Below are 20,051 nucleotides of genomic sequence, written 5' to 3' on the forward strand. Positions count from 1 at the left end.
AGCGGTCTGGGCCCTTCCGCCTCAGTCGTCCAGTGACCGAGGCTCTGCCACCACAGAAAGAGGGGACTCCCATGCTTGGGAAAGGCCATGTAACCCGCCTTCGCACACCAGCCCTGTTCAGAGACACATCGGTGATAAACTGCCCCGGGATTCCCTAGGACCCCATAAGAACCTTTTCCCTTCCACCTGGAACATCCCCCCGCTCTGATTTGAGAAGTGCACCAGTTTGTGTGGGCAGCAAGGTCTGGGTGGTGGGGGCGCTGAGGGAAAAGAGGAAATGGGGAATGGAGAAGTGGAAAAGACAAGAGTCAGAGAAGGGGCGGAGAGGAACAGGAAAAACTGCTAAGAACTGAGTCTAACAGAAGTGCAGGGTTAACAAACACTCAAGTTTCCCATGAAAATGAAAGACAGTGAGATATTAAGAAAGATACCCCAGAGGCTTTGGCATAGGGGCTCAAAGGCAGCTAATTTATTATAATCTCTCCCTCTCTAGAACATGCACAGAAAGCCTGGCAGCTGAGTGTCACGTACACACACACACACAGCCCCATTTCCAATGACGACAGGCTCCACACAGGAAGTCGAGAGGCAGGGAGATGAAATGTTGTCCTGCTCACCGGTCGACTTCTCCAAACACAATATCCTGGGTACCTAGGAGGCCGGGAAGGGGAAAAAAGTGCTGTTACCCAGGACCCAGAACTCTATGCCCAAGAGACTGAGGAACATGCCCAGAGTCTATGTGGAACAGGAAGTGTTCAGATTCTGTCCCCAAACAGAGTCCCAGCCCCCGTGTCTACACAACAGGCCTGTACCTATGATGGCAACAACATCCGCCAGCATGTGCCCCTTAGACATCTTGTCCAAACCCGCCTGCAGATGGAGAGCAACAGCGTCAGGTGAGGTTATCAGGGTAGGAGAGGGAGGTTCGCAGAAATCTCAACCAAGGTCAATCACTAGTGGATTCATTTACTGCAGTCAGACTCATTGGGACTGGTTCTTACCAGGTGGGCAAAACCAGGAGCCTTGATCTTGCATCGATAAGGGCGGCTGCTGCCATCAGACACCAGGTACACCCCAAACTCTCCCTGTCCGAGAAGGAAGGAAGACTGCTGCCATCAGCAGGAAGAAGCTTCCTCTCTGCCACCTGATCCTCTCATCACCCACGCCCCCCCATCGACATCTGTCCCCAGCTGCCCACTCCACACTGTCACTTCCTTCCCCTCCTCTCCTCACCTTAGGAGCCTCGATGGCCGTGTAGGTGGCCCCCGGAGGAACCTGGTAGCCCTCTGTATACAACTTAAAGTGATGGATCAGGGACTCCATAGACGTCTGGAGAAGGAAAGCGGAGCATCGATAAACCAGATCCATACCATCTCCCCCACCATCCCCAGCACAAGAAATAGTCTCCCCTTAGGGAGACTAAGAAGTGAGCAGAGAAGACATGAAGAGAGGAGGCTACAGGAGCTGAAGACTCTCGGTGAGCTCTCTGCAAATGGACTGAATCCCAGGATCCTCCTCCCGGGCCGCTGCCCTTAGGAGACCACCCCTCCCTGGCCCTGCAGCCACCTTCATCTCGGCTCGCTTGGGCGGGGACACTTTAGCATCATCCACCTTGACCTCCCCAGGAGGCATCTTGTTCAGACACTGTGAGATGATTCGAAGGGACTGGCGCATCTCCTCCACCCGGCACAGGTACCTGAGGGAGACAAGACAGGCTCGAGAGAGGCGCTGTCAGAGGGTCAGATGTGACGCCCTCGCCGACCTGAAAAACACTAAGAACTTCCCTCATTCATCTCCTGGCTGAGGACCTGGGTGTGGACTGGCTGCCCACAGAAAGCCTGCAATCTTGATTCTTGTATTGGGCCCGTCCCCAAGTCCTCTCCTAACTTTCTTAGACCCTGTCCTGTAGCACTTCCCTCAGTGATCATCCTCTTAAACACTTTCTGGAGTACGGAATGAGTGAGAGTCAAATAGACTCAAAAAGTAAACAACAAACCTCATTCAGAGTCAGTGAACAGGAAGGGGACCTGAAGCTGAGAATCCAGTGGAAAGAGCCTGGGTCAGGAGTCTAGTTTCAACTTTAATAAATAATCACAGACTAATCTCTAACCTTTATGCCTCAGCTTCCTCAGCAGTAGAATGCAGCCCACACTAGTTCTAAGATATAAGGATACATGAAGGTAAAACAAGGTGTCACGTATATGAAAGTGCTTTGAAAAGCACCAGTTTAACACACAGGAAAGTAGCTGAGAGGAAAGTTGGGGGACACCAGCTGGACTGTGACCTAAGGGAGGATTTGGCCCTCACCTGTCATAGCAGTCCCCTCGGGAGCCAATCGGAACATCAAAGTCCACCTGGTCATAAACGTCATAGGGCTGGGTCTTCCGCAGGTCCCACTGGATGCCTGAGCCCCGGAGCATCACCCCACTGCAGAGACATGATGGGAACACAGGTTGCTCTCCACAAACCAAGAAAGGCACCCTCCCTCCCTTAGTCTCCTCGACTCCTCCCCCTGCTCTGGGCGGGACACAAACAGAGTGTGGCCAGGGAAGTCCAGGAAGCCCACCCCCAGGGAGAAGCCCACTCCTCCCACCTAAAACCGTAGTTAAGTGCATCTTCTGCAGTTACAACCCCAATGTCAACTGTCCGATTTCGCCAGATCCTATTGTTGGTCAGCATCTGTTGGTCAAGAAAACACCTTTCAAACTTAAAACACCTCTGTGTCTCTTTAGCACTGGGGACCAAAACCCCAAAAGTCATTCTTGGGGAGAAAAGAGGGATTTTTCCCACTGACTCCTATCTCACCTCCTCCACCTCATCAATCCGAAGAGAGAAGTTCTTCGAAAACTGATAAATGTCATCCATAAGCCCAAGGGGTAGGTCCTAGAAGCCAAACAGAGGGTGACAGTGAGCACAGCAGAACCTCCAGCCAGGGCCACAGGGTGGCTTTTCCATTAGCCAGCACTGCCCTCCAGTGGCCGCAAAGGACATGGCCCACTCACCTGGTGCACACCTCCAGGACGGACATAAGCAGCATGCATCCGAGCCCCAGACACTCGCTCATAGAACTCAAACATCTGGATAGGACACACAGGGAATTGGTGACCAAGTCCTGGGCCCCTAAGTCTGGCCACAGGGTGGTACACTCCCCTGATCTTAACAAAAGAGTACCTTAAAAACATACCCCAGGTTAGATAACCCTCCCCTCCTGCCAGTCTCATTTCTCTTCACACCTTCTCCACTTCCTCCCCCCTCCCCATTCCCACCCTTCCGTCCTTCGCAAACCTTCTCCCTTTCTTCAAACATCCAGAAGAAAGGGGTCATGGCCCCAATGTCCAGGGCATGTGTGGTCACAGCCATGATGTGGTTCAACAGCCGTGTGATTTCCCCAAACATCACTGCAGAAAGGGGAAGACAAGGAAGAGGCCAAGGATCCAGGCTGACAGTGGTCCTGGGCAGAGCCCAGGATCTGCACACTAGGCCTGGGCAGCGGGAGAGGGCCTGGCATACCTCGGATCCACTGTGCCCGTGGCGGAGGCTGGATGTTCAGCAGTTTCTCCACAGCCAGTGAGTAGGCCTGCTCATTACACATCATGGACACGTAGTCCAGCCGGTCGAAGTACGGCAGGGCCTGGGAAGAGGGAAGAACTAGGTCTCCCCTCAGGGCCAGGACCCCTTAGAGGGCAGGATGGATACCCAATCACCAGCAGTGTGCTGGGGAGGGGACCCTGAGTCCCCTCGGTGAAAACACTCTGACCGAGACAACTTTCAGCTCCCCTTGTCACATAACTGAACACAGCTCTGGGCAGCACAGCCATGGGCGGAGTTGGCAGCAGACACAGGAGCAAACACCCCAGAGCATGGCACCGAAAAACATGGTGAGTTCTGAGTACTTCTTACCTTGGTTTTTAACATAATGTAGTAAATCATGAACTAAGATAACTTAGTTTTTTTTATTAATAATGTGATTTTAAAAATTGATTTTAGAAAGATAGGAGGGGAGAGGGATAGAGAGATAGAAACATCGATGAGAAAGAATCATCAACCAGCTGCCTCCTGCGTGCCCCCTACCCAAGCATGTGCCCCTCCTGGGAACTGACTGGAATCCAGCAGGGGACCTCTTGGTTCATGGGTCGATGCTCAACCATGGAGCATCAGGCTATAATTTAATTTTAACAATGGCTGTTTTAACTACTAGCTCACAAAATTCCTGAAAATTTAACGATCTGTTCTGTGACCCAGGGTGACCTGGGTCTAGCACCCCACTGCCAACCATCCTGTAGATCGTAAGTCCTAGGGGTCCCTGTCCCTGGGAATGCGGACATAAGAGAGCTGGGATTTGCTTCTGGTAGGAATGGCTCATCCTCCAGAATGCCAGACAGGAAGTCGTGGTGGTAAGCTTCCAGGAAGGAGACGGAGCTGAGACACCCCTCTTCAGGACAGCCAGTTCTTGTCCTGATGTCATTGTGACGTGGGATAATGCTACAGGGTTAACTCCGTAGGCTCTGGGACCAGAAGCCAGCACAGCCTGGAATCTCTAGGGGAAACCACAAACAGTTGGCTATCTCCTATCCTAATCCATCATTCTCTATCAACACCTTTCTTCATGAAAGTAAGAAAAAACTTCAGGTTCCTACCCCAGATCCAAATTCCTTCAACTCTGACCCTCACCACTTGGGTCACACGGTTCTCCTAAAAATGGCAAACTCCGTCACAGACTCCCTCCCAGTCACTCTGACTCACTCAGTATTTTGAAAACAAACTTAAGAGAGCTGGAAGATACAAGAATGAGATGTGAATCCTGGGGAGCTGAAGTCTCTCTCCTCTGTCCCTGCCCCCAGGGACCCTGGCTTTGACATCTGAGTGTGATATAAGAGCAGAGAAACTGAGGCACTACAGGAAGGGCAAAGGGGCAGCCCGAGAAAACCTGGGAGTGCAGCTCTGGCTGCAAAGCCTTCCTGCCATGTGAATCAAGTCCAGATGGTCCAAGTCACGCATCCTCTGCCACAGCTCTCCCTCCTCCCAACCGAGGCTGTCCTCACAACCTCAACAGGCTACTCTCCTCAAAACCCTCCGCCCCTGGAGTTTTGGGAGCAGCAAGCTGGCAACATCCCAGATCCCGTCCACAGGCCCCTGTGTGCCCACACCTGCAGGTAGGTCTTGTATTCAATGAGCTTCTCGGTGCCTCGGTGCAACAGCCCGATGTGAGGGTCGCACTTCCGCACCATCTCCCCGCTCAGCTCCATCACGAGGCGCAGCACACCGTGGGCTGCTGGGTGCTGGGGCCCAAAGTTCAGGGTCAGGTTCGACACCATTGTGTCCTTTGGAGGATCCACATCTGAGAAGTGGGAAAGAGTTCAGAGCCAAATGGCAATTCCCTTGAGAGCCCCCAAGAGGCAGCAAGGGTTAGCCTCCCCCTATACTCCACACCATGTGTGTTTCCTAATCCTCAGGAAACTACTGGGTGGGAAAAGCTTTCCGATGGAAGGGAACGTAAACCCAGTCTTCCCATGTCACCCAGAATACCCTTTTAATAATAATAATAGCTAACACCTATATGTACCTTATCATGTGCCCCACACTACTCTAAGCACCTTGCTTATTTTAATTAACTCTCACAACCACCACAGAGTATTAGGTACTATTGTTATCCCCATTTTATTGGTGAAACTGAGGCCAGAAAGGATAAGTGACTTCACACCGAGCTAGTGAGTGGCAGAGCCGGGACTGGACTCAGCCTGTCAGCTCCAGGGTCCACACTCTTAACCACCAGGATGCATTGCCCTCCAAATGCATCTGATGATGGCCACCAGGAAAGGGATAGTTCTTTTTTTTTTTTTTTTTTTAAGTTTACTGATTTTAGAGAAAGAGGAAGAGAGAGGGAGAGAGAAACAATGATGTGAGAGCAAAACATTGATGGGCTGCCTCCTGTACACCTCCTACCAGGAATCCAGCCCACAACCCAGGCATGTGCCCTAACTGGGAATAGAACCAGCAACCTTTCAGTGCACAGAGGACACCCAACCTACTGAGGCACACCAGCCAGGGCTGGATATTTAATTCTTACTACTATTAAATGACAAGGCTGACCCTCAAGATTACAATTTAATTTGGGAAATACATACATGTGAGAAACCAGTGACACAGATCAAACTGACAAGCTACCAATTAAGTGGCTCAGCCATTAAGCGCTTAAAGGGAAGAAAGAACACTGTGAAGACTTGTAGGACCAAGCTGGCTCTTAAATAGAAATGATTCAGAGAGGCAGAGAGGAGACATCCCAGTTATGGAATCAACACAGGTCAAGTCTTACATACAAGGAAGTAAATACCTGGAACTCTTATGTGAGGCAGATTAGTGTTGGCAGGCAGTAGTATCAATAACAACACTTATGGAAGACCTGCCATGTGCCAATAACTACATTAAGTGGCTTATTATTACCTCATTAACTCCTAACAGTAATGCTATGAAGTAGGTACTTTATTAACTGGTAAATGGAGACTTGAGATTTGAAACCAGAGCCAAACTTTTCAACCACAACTCTTCACTGTGGGCTTTGGAGTCAGACAGACCTGAGTACAATTCCATCTGTGTGTCCTTGATCAAGTTTTAATGTCCCTGTACCATAATTTCCTCAAAACTGGGGTAATACTAGAATCAGTCTCAGAGTGTTGTTGTAAGGACTAAGTGAGATAATGCATATAAAACATGTAGTACATGGTAAGCACCAGCTATTTTTACTGTGAAGTTTGTGTTTGTTTTTTTAAAATATATCTCTATTGATTTTAGAGAGAGAAAGGGAGAGGGAGAAGGAGAGATAGAAACATCAGTGATGAGAGAGTTGTCATTGATCAGCTGCCTCCTGCATTCCCCTGACTGGGGATGGAGCCCACAACCTGGGCATGTGCCCTGGCTGGGAATCAAACCAAAATCTCCTGGATCCTAGGCAGATGCTCAATGACTGAGCTGTGTCCAGCTGGGCAGTGTAGTTGTTTTTGTTAATTCTCACCCGAGTATATTTTTTCCATTGCTTTTCAGAGGGAGGGAGGGAGGGAGAGGGAAAGACAGGAGGAGAGAGAAATATTGATGGTTGCCTCCCATATGTGGCCCAACTGGGAAAGGGGAGAGAATTCACAACCAAGGTACATGCCTTTGACCAGGAACTGAACCCTCAAACTTTCAGTGTACAAGCCAACGCTCTAACCACTGAGCACACCAGCCAGGGCTACCTGAAGTTTTTGAAAAGTAACTGCAAGTGCCTTTGAAGGTTTCTGAGCATGAGAATGATTGACATGGTAAGCAACAGTATATAGGATTGCTGGCCGGGAAATAGGTCAGGGGCAGGAACCCAGTGAAGAGGCTCCTGGAACAATCAAGGTCTGATACAAGATAAATCTGAACGAGAGAGATGCCCAAATATAAAACATTATGAAAGAACTGCAGGGCTTGGTCACTCACTGGACACAGACATGGAAGGCAGGAGAGAACACGGAGCTAAAGCTGACTAAAAAGTGTCAATTCTGAAAGATTAGGAGAAAGGCAGTGCCACTGATCAGAATCAAAAAGTCAAAGTGAAAAACTGGTTTTGATGGGGAGAAAAAAATGTTCCTGTTCAGGAAGGTGTCATTTGTGTGACAAGGGAAAACCACCTTGTCCAGCCAGGGAGATGGAAGCACACTAACCTCTGGGAGAAACTGAAGCTGAAGATATAAATTTGGTAGGGACCTTCCAGGGTTGGCTGGGACCTACTCTTTCTTTTCTACTGCACACTCTTCCATTCCTTCTCTCCTTGACAATTACCTACTGTGATCACTATCATCAGGTTTGCTGAACACCCATGCAGGGTGAAAGAATCAAACACAAAGGGGGGGGCTACAACCTGCCTGAGACCGAGCTGAACAGCAAGTACAAATCAGGTTGACAGGGGCTCTGCGCACTCACCATTCCAAGGTGGAGGCTTCCAGTGGGCTGTTTCCTTGGTGGGGTACATGACCGCTCCCCCAAACTGCTCTGCCCATTGCACATCTGGCTGCCACTGCCGGGCACCTCTGAGGAGTTAAACACACAGGGCCGAACAGTGCTTGGTTCCTGTTCCCAGTCTCTCAGGGGTGCAGACCCGGGGAAGGTGTCCTGGATTCTTCACTGCCAAGTCCCCGACACGGGCTAGTACAGCTTTGGCAGAAGCAGGTGCACCCCATCCCCCGGACAACTTATCCCCGAATCCCCCCATCCATCACCCCTGTGCACGGAGGCTGCGATCGGGCTCCTCCAGCGTCAGGCCTCACGCACTTTCCCGGCCTGATGAGTATGAACGCGAGGAAGCGGTTCATTCAAGGTCAGCGGGAGACTGACAGAGGGCGCCTGCTGGCTCCTTGGCTCGGCTCAGGTGTGACCAGAGCGACGCACCAGGCCAGCCCGGGGTCACCATTTGTGTTCCTCTTTTAATTTCCTCAAGCGTGTCACGAGTCGCACCCCACCCGTGACAGGGTTCAGGAGAAGCAGCAGAGATAAGGAGAAGGGGACACGATCTCCACGTCGAGGCGCAGGGTCTCCCCCCACTGATTTCACCGCTGGCCTAACAGCTCGAGACCCTCTTTCCTCGGCCAGGGCGGGCGCCGCGGCTCCTGGAGCCCAAGACACGGGCCTGGGCGAGGGGTCACAGGCCCGGGTCACCCTTTCCTAGGAGCCTCAGTGGCCGTGGAGTCCCCAGCCTTGGGGTCAGCACGTCGAGGGGCTGCCCTGGGTCTCACCTGCTGGGCTGCACCTGCAGCCGGCACCCAGCGCCGGGCCGCAGCACCAGGGCCGCAGCACCCCCGAAGCCGCGCAGAGCCCTCAGCGCCACCATCTTGCCCGCTGCGGCCGGCGGGGAAGGATTGAGCGGAAGTCCCGCCTGCGCACCTCCGGGCGGAAGTCCCGCCTGCACGCACCGGGGCGGCTTCGCGCTTATCGGCACAGCGCGGCCGCCATTTTGGGGGCTGGCGGGGTTGCAGACCCGAACCTGAAGAGATCCGGTTCTGCGCCTCGGCCGCGCTGTAGCTTGAATAACAGGGACTGAGGGCAGCCGTCCCCACGGCTCCAACCCGAGGGACCTCGCGCGCTCCCGCCTGCGCCCCCCCTGCCCTCCTGGGGTCGCCCCAGGCTTAGCCAGTTACCCCGCCCCGAAAGCCAGCTAGTTCCCAGATGGCGCCCGTGGCTTACGGAGAAGTGGCCCGAGTGGGGCTGGGCGCGCAGGGCGCCCGATGCCAAGGCCACCAGCACTGGCGCCCCGCGGGGGTGATGGAGGGGCGGTCCCCCAGAGTGGCCTCCTGTCGCCAGACCCAGCAAGGGCCCTCGGGATGCCCCACACCCACTGCCAGCCGGGGCCAGTCGCTGTCCCCTCGTGTCTTCCGGACACGAGGCTCAGTCCTGGCCAAAGCCACAGAAATGCGGTTACTGCCGGGCGTGCGGGCCCCGCTCTGTGTGGAGAAGAGGAGCCCGCAGCCCTGGCGGCGCTTCCGCTCGTCCCCGGCCCCCGGCGGCCCTGAGCCGCAGACAGGCCCCCCGGGGTGCTGCTCCCGGCCGGCGGCCGGGGACCGACGTCTAGCGGCGCAGAAACTCGGCCGCGCGCGCTCAGCCTGGAAGTTGACCTACTGGGAACCGCACCAATGGGTGGGGTCACGTCCCTGACTGGGAGCGAGCGGGACCTGGCGGCCGGCAGCCCCGCGGAGCCGCCCCGCCCCCCGCCGCGCCCCGGGCTCCTCCGCCTCCGTGGCCCGCGCGGGTGCGGTGCGGCGGCGGGAGGCCCGCGCGCTTCGCCCTCAGCCAGCCTGGGAGAAGCGGGCCGGCGGCTGCTCGGCCTCGGGGACAGCTGGAGCTGGAGCTGGGGCCGGGGCTCCTGGGACACTGCGTCCTTTGTGCCTCCTCCCCGCGCGCCACCCCCCACTGCTGCCGCGACTCTGACGCCCCTTTGTCTCTCGCTGCTTAGTCACGCCCGTCCTGTCTCGGATGGGGTGGGCAGGGGCAGTAGGAGCCGTCCGGCGATAGCGCCTCCAGCCCCTGCCCTTCTGGCCCCAGCCTTTGTCCGGCTCCTGCAGCCCCACCCCCGCCACTCAGGGTCACGGGTGGGCTCCGGGCAGGTGTTCCGGCCCTGAGCAGGAAGGGAGGGAAAGGGGATGGCGCGGGCACGCAGGAGCCGCGCGGAGCGAGCGGACGGGGCCGGTGGTCCCGGCGGCGCCTGCTTCCTGGGGATGTCCTGGGGAAGGGCGCGGCCCTGCTTCCCAGCCCCGTACCCCGCGCCTGGAGAGCCCTCTCCCGAGACCGGTCTGCTGGGCTCCCCCAGTCCAGAACCGAGGGAGTGCTTTTGCTTCCTGTCCCCGATTCGCCTCTTCCTCCCCAGCCTCGGCGCTGGTTCCCGTGTCCGCTACCGCCCCAGTTTCCCTGTGTGCAGTGCTGCCTCCACCCTGGCCCTGGCCCCTGGGAACAAGAAAGAGGGCTAGATGTTCGAGGACCCACTGGGTGCTCTAGGCAAGGTGGGGCCAGGAGAGGGAGCCAGGTGGGGATTCCTTCAGAGGGGTGCCTAGGAGGGGTCTGTGCCGGGCGGCCCACGGGGCTGGGGCGGTTGAGGGCAGTTGGAGTGCGTAAGAGCAAGGCCCCAAGCCTGGGGAATCTGCTGGGAGCTGGGCCAGGGAATGGCGAGTCAGGAAGTGGGGAGAGGGAGCCTGGGGGGAATGGAGGCGGAATGACTGTTCCAGGCCTTGGAGGGGGTGGTAAGCCGTAACTCAGAAAGGGGGGAGCCTGAGGGAGAGGGGGGGCATTAGAGGAGAGGGGGTGACACCCTGGGTCCTCCTTCTGTAAAAGGAATAGTGGTAACCCTACTGCCTGGCCCTCTGCCCCTATGTGCCCATTCTAAGGCTCATCCTACCTTTGGGCCACAGATTCCCTGATCGCTCTGTTCCCAAAGGCCCCACCTCCCGGCCTCCTGTACTCCCTCCAGCTGCTTGTCCTGTGCCTACAGCGTCAAGTCACCTCCTTCTTCCTTCGCCTCCCAATGCTTCCTTACCTCTTCCCCACCCTCTTTCCCGGCAGTTTACTCAGGGGCCTCCAGGGGCAGGGGGCAGCCAGGGGAGCCCTGAGAAAAGGAGTGACGCCAGCCTAGACAGTGGGAGTCAGGATCCTCCTGGGACCTTGGCCCTTTCTGTCTACCCGCCAGGCCCTTTCCCTGCCTCCCCAGCCCTCCTGGGGCTCTGTCCACCAAATAGGGAAAGATACAGCTGAGAGCTAGCTGTCGGGTTTGGGAAAAGGCGATGTCATCAGCTGGCCCAGTGCTGTGACCCATCCTCCATCCGGCTGCTAGGGATCCCCCTCCCCTGGGCAAGTCCCTTTTTTTTAAACAAAACCTAGGATTTTGGGGAAGGAATGAGACACCCTTCTGAGTCCTCCCAACAGAGCTGCTAGCTGAATGGCTTACAGCTCAGCCAATCGCAGAGGCTGGGGATGCTTAAAAGAGCTGGCGGGGAGAGTCTGGTAAGAACCCTCAGGGAGACCCACAGAGACAGGGACACTGGACAGAGACAAAGGCACAGAGGCAAGCCAGAGTCGGGGGTGGACAGAGAAAGGCCAGAGAAGCTGCGGAGACAGAGGCAGGGAGAGACAAAGACCCAGGAGAGGAGGGTTTGCCCGAGCGGGGGCACTAGGCACCTCTCCCTAGCCAAGAGGCAAGTTTTCTCCATCTGTCTGAAGGTCCCCAGCCCCTCCAAGACTCTGCCTCTGACCCCGGCCCTGGTCCAAGCCCCAGGCTGCAGAGAGGAGCTTTCCACAAAGCCAGGACGTGAAGGACTCAAGCCCCAACGGCCTCAGTCCCTCCCAGCTTCAGTACAGGGCTATGTCCTGGACGGACCCGCACTCCGGGAGGGGCTGGGCGGGCTGCTGGCTGTGGGGAGCCCAACCCTGTCTGCTGCTCCCCACGGTGCCCATCCCCAGGCTGGTGGGGCTGTTCCTGCTGCTGCTGGCCTCCCTCCAGCCCTCAGCCCGGCCGGCCAGCCCCCTCCCCCGGGAGGAGGAGATCGTGTTTCCAGAGAAGCTCAACGACAGCATCCTGCCTGGTTTGGGCACCCCTGCCAGGCTGTGGTACCGCTTGCCTGCCTTTGGGGAGACGCTGCTGTTAGAGCTGGAGCAAGACCCGGGTGTGAGGGTTGAAGGGCTGACGGTGCAATACCTGGGCCAGGCACCTGAGCTGCTGGACGAGGCAGAGCCGGGCACCTACCTCACTGGCACCATCAACGGAGATCCAGAATCGGTGGCATCTCTGCACTGGGACGAGGGAGCTCTGTTAGGGGTGCTGCAGTATCGGGGGACCGAACTCCACATCCAGCCCCTGGAGGGAGGCACCCCTAACTCTGCTGGAGGGGCTGCGGCTCATATCCTACGCCGGAAGAGTCCCACAAGCGGCCAGGGCCCCATGTGCAGCGTCAAGGTGCCTCCTGGGAACCCCAGGCCCAGGCCCCGAAGAGCCAAGGTAGGCTGCTCTGGAGTCCCTCCTGCAGTACCTCCACCACGCCTGTCCCACTGACCCGTGTCCCCTCTCTCCACCTATTTCCACTTCTGGTCATTGTGCTGCTTCCCTTGTTCGCCTGCTTTTTGTCTTTCCATGAGCCTTTCTTGGGAAGGTGCTGGCTTCTCCCTACCCTGATGCTTGTCCTGGCCAGACCCTGATCCCAAGTAGGGTTCCCAGAGGTGGGTGGGAGGCTCTGTGCTGGGAATGACCCTCCTCTCCCACCCAGCCCTGCCTGGCCTGCTGCTGCCACCGTCCCAGGTAGAAGGCTCTCCTCACAGTCCCTTGGCCTTGACTCTTTTCTGTGACCCAAATTTGATTTTCACCCCCCTGCCCCCACGAACATATAAGCTAAAGGAGTGAGATTTGAGGCCCAAGAGATTGGCTTCTGTCTTCTGATGCTCCCTTCAAAATTGTCCTGGCAAGCTACAGACTAGGGCAGGAGTGGATGGGAGGAAGGAAAGGGGTCCCCACCTCGTCCTGGTCACTCCACACTGGCCTGACTGCAAGGCTGCCTGAGGCTCCATCCTTTCCTGCCTCCCACTCCCGGTCTCCCCCCTCCCTCCCTACTTCCCTCTCTAGCTTTAATCCAGACCAGACTCTCCCTTCACACACGCCACGCTGAGATCTGGCCCCAACCCTAGCTGCTGACTGAATTGTTCCTCCAACCACACAAGGCAGACACGTTGCAGCCTAGCCCTCCAGCCCAGTCCTACAGGCCCAGCTGCTTTTCACCTCTGGGGACCAGGTGGCCCTGAGATGCAGACACCCCCCCCCCCCATCTCTGAACCAACAATTGATTTCTTAGAGTTAGCACAAAAGCTCTGGGATTTGGGGCTGGGGGAGGGACCAAGCGAGGCCTGCAGGAATCTGGTGGGTGGGGGGCCCAGCCTGCTCCGCCCAGCTCCAGAGTCATGAAGCACTGGAGGGAAAGGGGTGGCATGTGGGAGGCTATTTCAGGTCCCCCTCTCCTTCTCCCTAGCGCTTTGCTTCCCTGAGTAGATTTGTGGAGACCCTGGTGGTGGCAGATGACAAGATGGCAGCATTTCACGGCGCAGGGCTGAAGCGCTACCTGCTCACAGTCATGGCAGCTGCGGCCAAAGCGTTTAAGCATCCGAGCATCCGCAACCCTGTCAGCTTGGTGGTGACTCGGCTGGTGATTCTGGGGCCCGGTGAGGAAGGGCCCAAGGTGGGGCCCAGTGCCTCCCAGACTCTGCACAGCTTCTGTACCTGGCAGCAAGGACTCAACACCCCCGAAGACTCAGACCCAGATCACTTTGACACAGCCATTCTGTTTACCCGGCAGGTGAGGCCCGGCCAGCACCACAGCCACGCAATGCAGACTTGAGGGGGATGTAAATGGCGCCTGCAGTTGTGTGAGGCGGTGCCTGTCTACATCCTAGTGCTACTGAGTCCCCGCTAATCCGGGCCTTAGCCCATTGGACCCTGCTGCCTTGGTTCTTCAATCGTTTTCTGTGATCTCCTCCACAGGACCTGTGTGGGGTCTCTACCTGTGACACCCTGGGCATGGCCGACGTGGGCACTGTGTGTGACGCGGCTCGGAGCTGTGCTGTGGTCGAGGATGACGGACTCCAGTCGGCCTTCACTGCTGCTCATGAACTGGGTACAGTGAGGGGGGCCCTGTGACATCTGGGAGGAATGAGAGAGGTGTCAGAGGTGAGGCAAGGGGACAGTGAGCTCACTAGGGTGCAAATGGGTCTCAAGGTGTTTCTTCCTTCTCTCTGGGCTCAGGTCCAGGGCCATTGTCCTCTGTTCTGCGGGTAGACAAGCAGTTAGGTTTTCTAATAAGTGAGATAGTGTGTGGAAGCCCACTGCAACTCTGTGTGTGAGTGTGTGTGTGAGTGTGTGTGAATGTGTATGAGTGTGATGTTTGTATGTCTGTGTGTGTCTGTGTGGGATAGGATGGATGGGTGCTGGGTTGGAAATATTGGCTACAAGGGAAAGTGGGTGGGGAGAGGCCCTGAGTATAGTTTGCAGAAGGGGAGGCAGAGCTCTGGTGGAGCTGCACCCTGAGGAGCCCTCAGAGCACTAGAAGGGGGCTGAGGCAGGATGGGGCCATCCACAGCTGCAACCAGGTTTGGGATGGCCCTGCAGCTCCCTGAGGACACGGGGAGGGGACCCTCGGACTCCAGCAGGACCTCTGTTCTCACAGGCCACGTCTTCAACATGCTTCACGACAACTCCAAGCCATGCGTCGGTCTGAATGGTCCTGGAAGCACCTCCCGCCATGTCATGGCTCCTGTGATGGCTCATGTGGATCCCGAGGAGCCCTGGTCTCCCTGCAGTGCCCGCTTCGTCACGGACTTCCTGGACAATGGCTACGGTAGGCAGGCTCCCCTCCCTGGACAGGACGCGGTTCCTGCTCCATTGTACTCTCTCCTGCCTCCTTCTGCATGGGCCAAATGGACTCCCTCTGCAGAGGTGGGGGGAGGCTACTGTCTTTGTGTGCTTCCCATTACCTCCCAGAATAAGTAGCTCAGCAAGGGGAGGCAAATTTTGGTTCAACAGAATTAGAACTGAGCTTCTAAGGGCCAGAGCTATCCAGTACTGGAATGGGCTGGCAGTGGAGGTGACTGCCTTGTCACTTGAGGTGTGTAAGCCAGCAGGGTGGCCACCCCCCGGGCAGGGCTGCTGGTGAGAAGCAAACTCAGCAGCTCTACAGTTGGTTAGAGCAGGCAAGAAGCTGTGGTGCTTGATGGCTGTCCTGCTCCTGTTCTTGAGATGTGTGTGGCTGTGTGGCTGTGAGTTGCTTTGCCCCTGTGTCTGACCTATAACAGGCATGATGGTGGTAACTGCCTCTTAGGTGTTGGCTGTGATTCAATGAGATGGTGTTGGACAAGCAGCGAGCTGATGCCTGTCACTAGTAAGCATCCAGTAAATTGCAGCTGCTATTTAAAGCTTCTTGCAGGCCTAGGCTTTGGGTCCCAGGATCCATCAGGCCCCAGGAAGCCCAAGCTCTCCCAGAACAATCTTGAGTGGTGCCTTGTCCCACCTCTGACTCTAGCTTCTGCCTCCTCCCAGGGCACTGTCTCTTAGATGAGCCAAAGGCTCCCCTCCACCTGCCTGTGACTTTCCCTGGCAAAGACTATGATGCTGACCGCCAGTGCCAGCTGACCTTCGGGCCCGATTCACACCACTGTCCACAGCTGCCACCGCCCTGTGCTGCCCTCTGGTGCTCTGGCCACCTCAATGGTCACGCCATGTGCCAGACCAAGCATTCACCATGGGCCGATGGCACCCCGTGTGGGCCCTTACAGGCCTGCATGGGTGGCCGCTGTCTCCATGTGGACCAGCTCCAGGACTTCAAGGTGAAGTCCCAGGCAGGGGTGGGGCAGAGGGCCTGGGGGAGGAGGGGCTGGCCTGGAGCCCAGGAGAGAGCGTATTTACCGCCCTTCCGTTCTGTGCTGCTGCAGATCCCACAGGCTGGTGGCTGGGGCCCCTGGGGATCATGGGGCGACTGTTCTCGGAGCTGTGGGGGTGGTGTCCAGTTCTCCTCCCGGGACTGCACGCGGCCGGTTCCCAGGAATGGCGGCAAGTACTGTGAGGGCCGTCGCACCAGATTCCGCTCCTGCAGCACTCAGGACTGCCCAGCAGGCTCTGGTGAGGAATGGGAGGGACCAGAGCCCTGGGGGTGGTGAGTGCTTTGGGGACCAAGGAGGTGCTGTCTGTCCCTGCAGTGGAAGGCAGTGACTTTACCCTTCAGGATCCTCCCTGGCAGTCTGTGGGGAAGAGAGGTGCCAGTTGTAGGAGGTCTGAGGTACAAGGTGCAGGGGCTGGTGGGCAGTGTGAGGAGGGAGGGGCCCTGACTGTGCACATCACCCCTTACAGCACTGACCTTCCGGGAAGAGCAGTGTGCTTCCTACAACCACCGCACTGACCTCTTCAAGAGCTTCCCAGGGCCCATGGACTGGGTCCCCCGCTACACAGGCGTGGCCCCCCAGGACCAGTGCAAACTGACCTGCCAGGCCCGGGCACTGGGCTACTACTATGTGCTGGAGCCACGGGTAAGGGCCAGGATGCCTGGGCCTGTCTGTGCCCACACACTCCCAACAGTCCCTCTACTTTCTGAAAGCACAGTCCTCCACTGCTGGCTGTCCCACAGCCACTCCAGGCCAGCTCAAGGGTCCATGGGACCTATCTGTTTGCGGATGTTTGGAAAACAAACCCCATCGGGCAGTGCTAGCCTGTCCCTTCTTCCTCGGCTTCTCACTCCCCCACCCCCCTTCCCGTGCTTAGTGTTGTAAAAATGCAAGTATGTGGCCTTTGGCTCAAGTCTCTGACCCTGTTCCATGGGCTCCTCCACCAAATCACAAAAGTGCCTCAGTCAGCTCATGAATGACCGGTCCTCACTGGACAGGCCTCCTGGAGACAGTGATGCCCCTGGGCTCCTCTCTGTGGTAGGGCGACTGGTTGGAGGCTGCAGGAGAAAGAAAAGCCCCCCCAGTCCGCTCCCTCTGCCTTGCACTGAGTAGAATGCCTACAGGTGGCTGCCCTCTAGTGTTTGTCTGGGGCAGTACCATCAAGGTTCGGGCTTGGTGCTGGGACTCCCCAGTCCTGCAACCAGCCCTGCTTTTCCCAGCTTGTTCTCTGCCTGCCAGACGCCTATGTAGCCTTTGGACAATTTCCTAATCTTTTCGAACCTCAGTATCCCAGCTCTAGAACCCTCCAGCTGTGGTTGTGAGAATTATATATAAATGTTTGTAAAGCACTTGGCCCGGTGCCTGACTCCGAGGTGCTCGGGCGGCGGTGGCTTTTGTTGTTGGCCTCCTGCTGGGCTCCTCCCCACTCCATCCACAGTCCCTCCCTCGTGGGATGTGTCTTGTCTGGTTATCAGCCCCTTGGGCATGGGAAAAACCCTTCGAATGCCTCCTTCTCTTCTCCTCAGGTAGTAGATGGGACACCCTGTTCCCCGGACAGCTCCTCGGTCTGTGTCCAGGGCCGCTGCATCCATGCTGGCTGTGACCGCGTCATTGGCTCCAAAAAGAAGTTTGACAAATGCATGGTGTGTGGTGGAGATGGTTCTGGCTGCAGCAAGCAGTCTGGCTCCTTCAGAAAGTTCAGGTTCATCCACTATTTATTTCCTCCTCCTACCTTCCTGGACACTATTCTGGGCCTGGGGGGATAAGAGGTGAACTCAACACTGTCTCTCCTCTGATAGGCTAGTGGAGGAGACAGAGAGCAAGCCGTCAGCAGGTACAGCAGTAACCTACCTGTTCAACAGTCCCCAGGAGGTGGCCTCCCTCCTGGAGGGACAGTAGGAATTGGACAGGCACCAAGGAGGTTGGGCTTAGAAGGGTAGGCACCTCCGTGAAGGCAGAGCAGGTGTAAAGTCCAGAGGTCACAGGGTGAAGGCACATTTGCAGGTAGCTGAGACACCTCATAGACGTCTGGAAAGATAGCCCTCTACCACATGCACACACACTCATGTACACACACACATGCACACTCACACATGTACACTCATGCACACATGCACATTCACAGTCATGCACACATGCACTCACATATACACTCACACTCATATACATACACAGAGCTCAGAAGGCTGAGGGGATTCAGAAAGATGCTGAGTTCACCTTTATTCCTTTCACACAGGTACGGATACAACAATGTGGTCACTATACCAGCGGGGGCTACCCACATCCTGGTGCGGCAGCAGGGGACCCCTGGTGTCAGGAGCCTCTATCTGGCCCTGAAGCTCCCAGATGGCTCCTATGCCCTCAATGGTGGATACACACTGGCACCCTCCTCCACCGACGTGGTGCTGCCTGGGGCAGTCAGCCTGCGCTACAGTGGGGCCACGGCAGCCTCTGAGACACTGGCGGGTCACGGGCCACTGGCCCAGCCCTTAACGCTGCAGGTCCTGGTGGCTGGCAGTGCCCAGAATGCGCGCATCCGGTACAGCTTCTTCGTGCCCCTGCCCGCCCCTCCGCCGCCACGCCCCGCTGCCCAGGACTGGCTGCACCGCAAGGCACAGATTCTGGAGGTCCTCCGGCGGCGCCCCTGGGCCGGCAGGAAGTAGCCTCACCATCCCGGCCCTCACATGCCCTTTCTGGCACTGGCCCAGACTTAGCTGGGAGAAAAGGGCTTTGCAGGAGCCTCACGCTGGACACACTGGGGAGAGCTAGCCCCCATAACAACGATGTACAGGCCGGCCCTGCCTGGTTCCTGCCCTGGAGGCAGCAACCGTGGATGGAAGGGGCTGGGAGACAGTCCCCTGTCTAAACTGCCCCTTTGCCCTGCTGGTCACAGGAGGGAGGGGAAGGCAGGATGGCCCTGTTGTATTTATTTAGTATTTATTCACCTTTATTTAGCACTGGGGAAGGGGTTCTGGGGAAACTGACCCCTGCTCCTCATGGCCCTCACCCTGGCTAGGAAACCCAGGGAGGTGGGTGAAAAGCCTACGTGGCCTGTGTGTGTCTGTGTAAGAAAATGTGGGTGCATTTGTGTGTGAGGTGCAGCCTGCCCTGCTTTCTTCTCCCTAAGATCTGTTTTCTGGGAAAGGAAGACTCAGGGTAGGGCAGGTCTTCAGGGAGTAAGGGATTATCATATTTTTAAATATACATGGAATTCTGCTATTTATGTGCCCCTTTCAGAGTCGGACAGACATGGGCTGAATCCTGGCCCCACATTGCTGACCATCAGTTTCCTCAATTGGCAATAATAATACCTCCTTTAGAGATTTGTCTTGGAGATTAAAGTAATGTAAATAAACAACTAGAAACAACTAGCTAGCAGCATGCCCAGTGAATGGGAGCTGCCACTAGTGACTGTCATCACCTTTCTGTCTCTGCCGTGCTCACAGGGGTCGCACTGCACTTGAAGGTGGCCAACAGCCATGCCAGCAGAGGCTGCCCTGACCTGGCCCTGTTCCTCTGGTTGGCAGATCCCTGTCCTGAACTCTGAGGGACTGTCAGGGAAAGGATGCTCTTCCCTGATCTCTGGAGGCTCCCACCACAGGATATTGCGGTGCTGTGGTAGAAAGTGCTTTGGAGCAGGAGTTGGGGTCTGGCTTTGAGTTGGGGTTCACCTCACTAGAGTTGGGGAACTCACTCATGATGCTGAGCCCGGGCTGTTCACATGTACAGCAGTTAGTAATACCAGTTCCCACAGGTGTTCTGGAAACAAATGCCAGAGGTGACCTTTATGGCGACGGAGTGGCAGGGTCCCCACAGTCAAGCAGTACAAGCACGGCTGGCTTCTCTGAAGATAGAAGGTGGGAGTGGATTTTAACGGGAACAGAATGTGGTTTGGGGGAGACAGTCAGGAGGGCAAAAAGAATAGTGTGGTGAAGGCCCTTGAGGTGGGGGAGCCAGGGGTCAGTGGTGGCAGGACACCAAGGGCAGTCGGGTACTAGAAAGAGCTCTGGGCAGGTGGCTTTGCTTAAGAGAGCGCTCGAGCAGCCCTGTGTGTGCCGTGGAGGGGACGGGGAGGTGGCAGGTGGGCCCTGCGAGAATTTGGAGTCTCGTGTGGCAGTGGCTGGACTGCTGGGGCGGGGGAA

At 56.5% G+C, this 20,051-nt stretch overlaps 2 protein-coding genes across 5 annotated transcripts; one reads left to right on the top strand and one right to left on the bottom strand.

Annotated features, from left to right (window-relative positions):
• Positions 1-440: 440 nt before the first annotated feature.
• On the bottom strand, positions 441-9,628 carry NDUFS2 (NADH:ubiquinone oxidoreductase core subunit S2). The gene is made up of 14 exons (XM_081120707.1): positions 8,751-9,628; positions 7,942-8,048; positions 5,148-5,338; positions 3,511-3,631; positions 3,286-3,398; positions 3,003-3,077; positions 2,806-2,883; positions 2,594-2,679; positions 2,308-2,427; positions 1,567-1,696; positions 1,234-1,329; positions 1,002-1,085; positions 813-870; positions 441-651 (listed from the first exon to the last, which is right to left on the bottom strand). Exons 1-14 carry the CDS (start codon positions 8,843-8,845, stop codon positions 614-616), a joined length of 1,392 nt encoding a protein of 463 aa, XP_080976833.1. The 5' UTR covers positions 8,846-9,628; the 3' UTR covers positions 441-613.
• Positions 9,629-11,372: 1,744 nt separating this feature from the next.
• Positions 11,373-19,322, top strand: ADAMTS4 (ADAM metallopeptidase with thrombospondin type 1 motif 4). Of its 4 annotated transcripts, none has more exons than XM_081120708.1 (10): positions 11,373-12,493; positions 13,512-13,835; positions 14,021-14,153; positions 14,703-14,873; positions 15,354-15,413; positions 15,572-15,858; positions 15,964-16,150; positions 16,379-16,554; positions 17,436-17,611; positions 18,146-19,322. In XM_081120708.1, the coding sequence occupies exons 1-10, from the start codon at positions 11,861-11,863 to the stop codon at positions 18,570-18,572; spliced, it is 2,574 nt and encodes an 857-aa protein (XP_080976834.1). In that variant the 5' UTR covers positions 11,373-11,860; the 3' UTR covers positions 18,573-19,322. The 4 variants fall into 4 exon arrangements, with proteins under 4 accessions (XP_080976834.1, XP_080976836.1, XP_080976835.1 ...); XM_081120710.1 differs by having other exon boundaries at positions 17,436-17,552; XM_081120709.1 differs by lacking the exon at positions 15,354-15,413.
• Positions 19,323-20,051: the final 729 nt, after the last annotated feature.

This window comes from Miniopterus schreibersii, assembly GCF_964146895.1.
Source record: "Miniopterus schreibersii genome assembly, chromosome: 19".
NCBI classification, from domain to species: domain Eukaryota; kingdom Metazoa; phylum Chordata; class Mammalia; order Chiroptera; family Miniopteridae; genus Miniopterus; species Miniopterus schreibersii.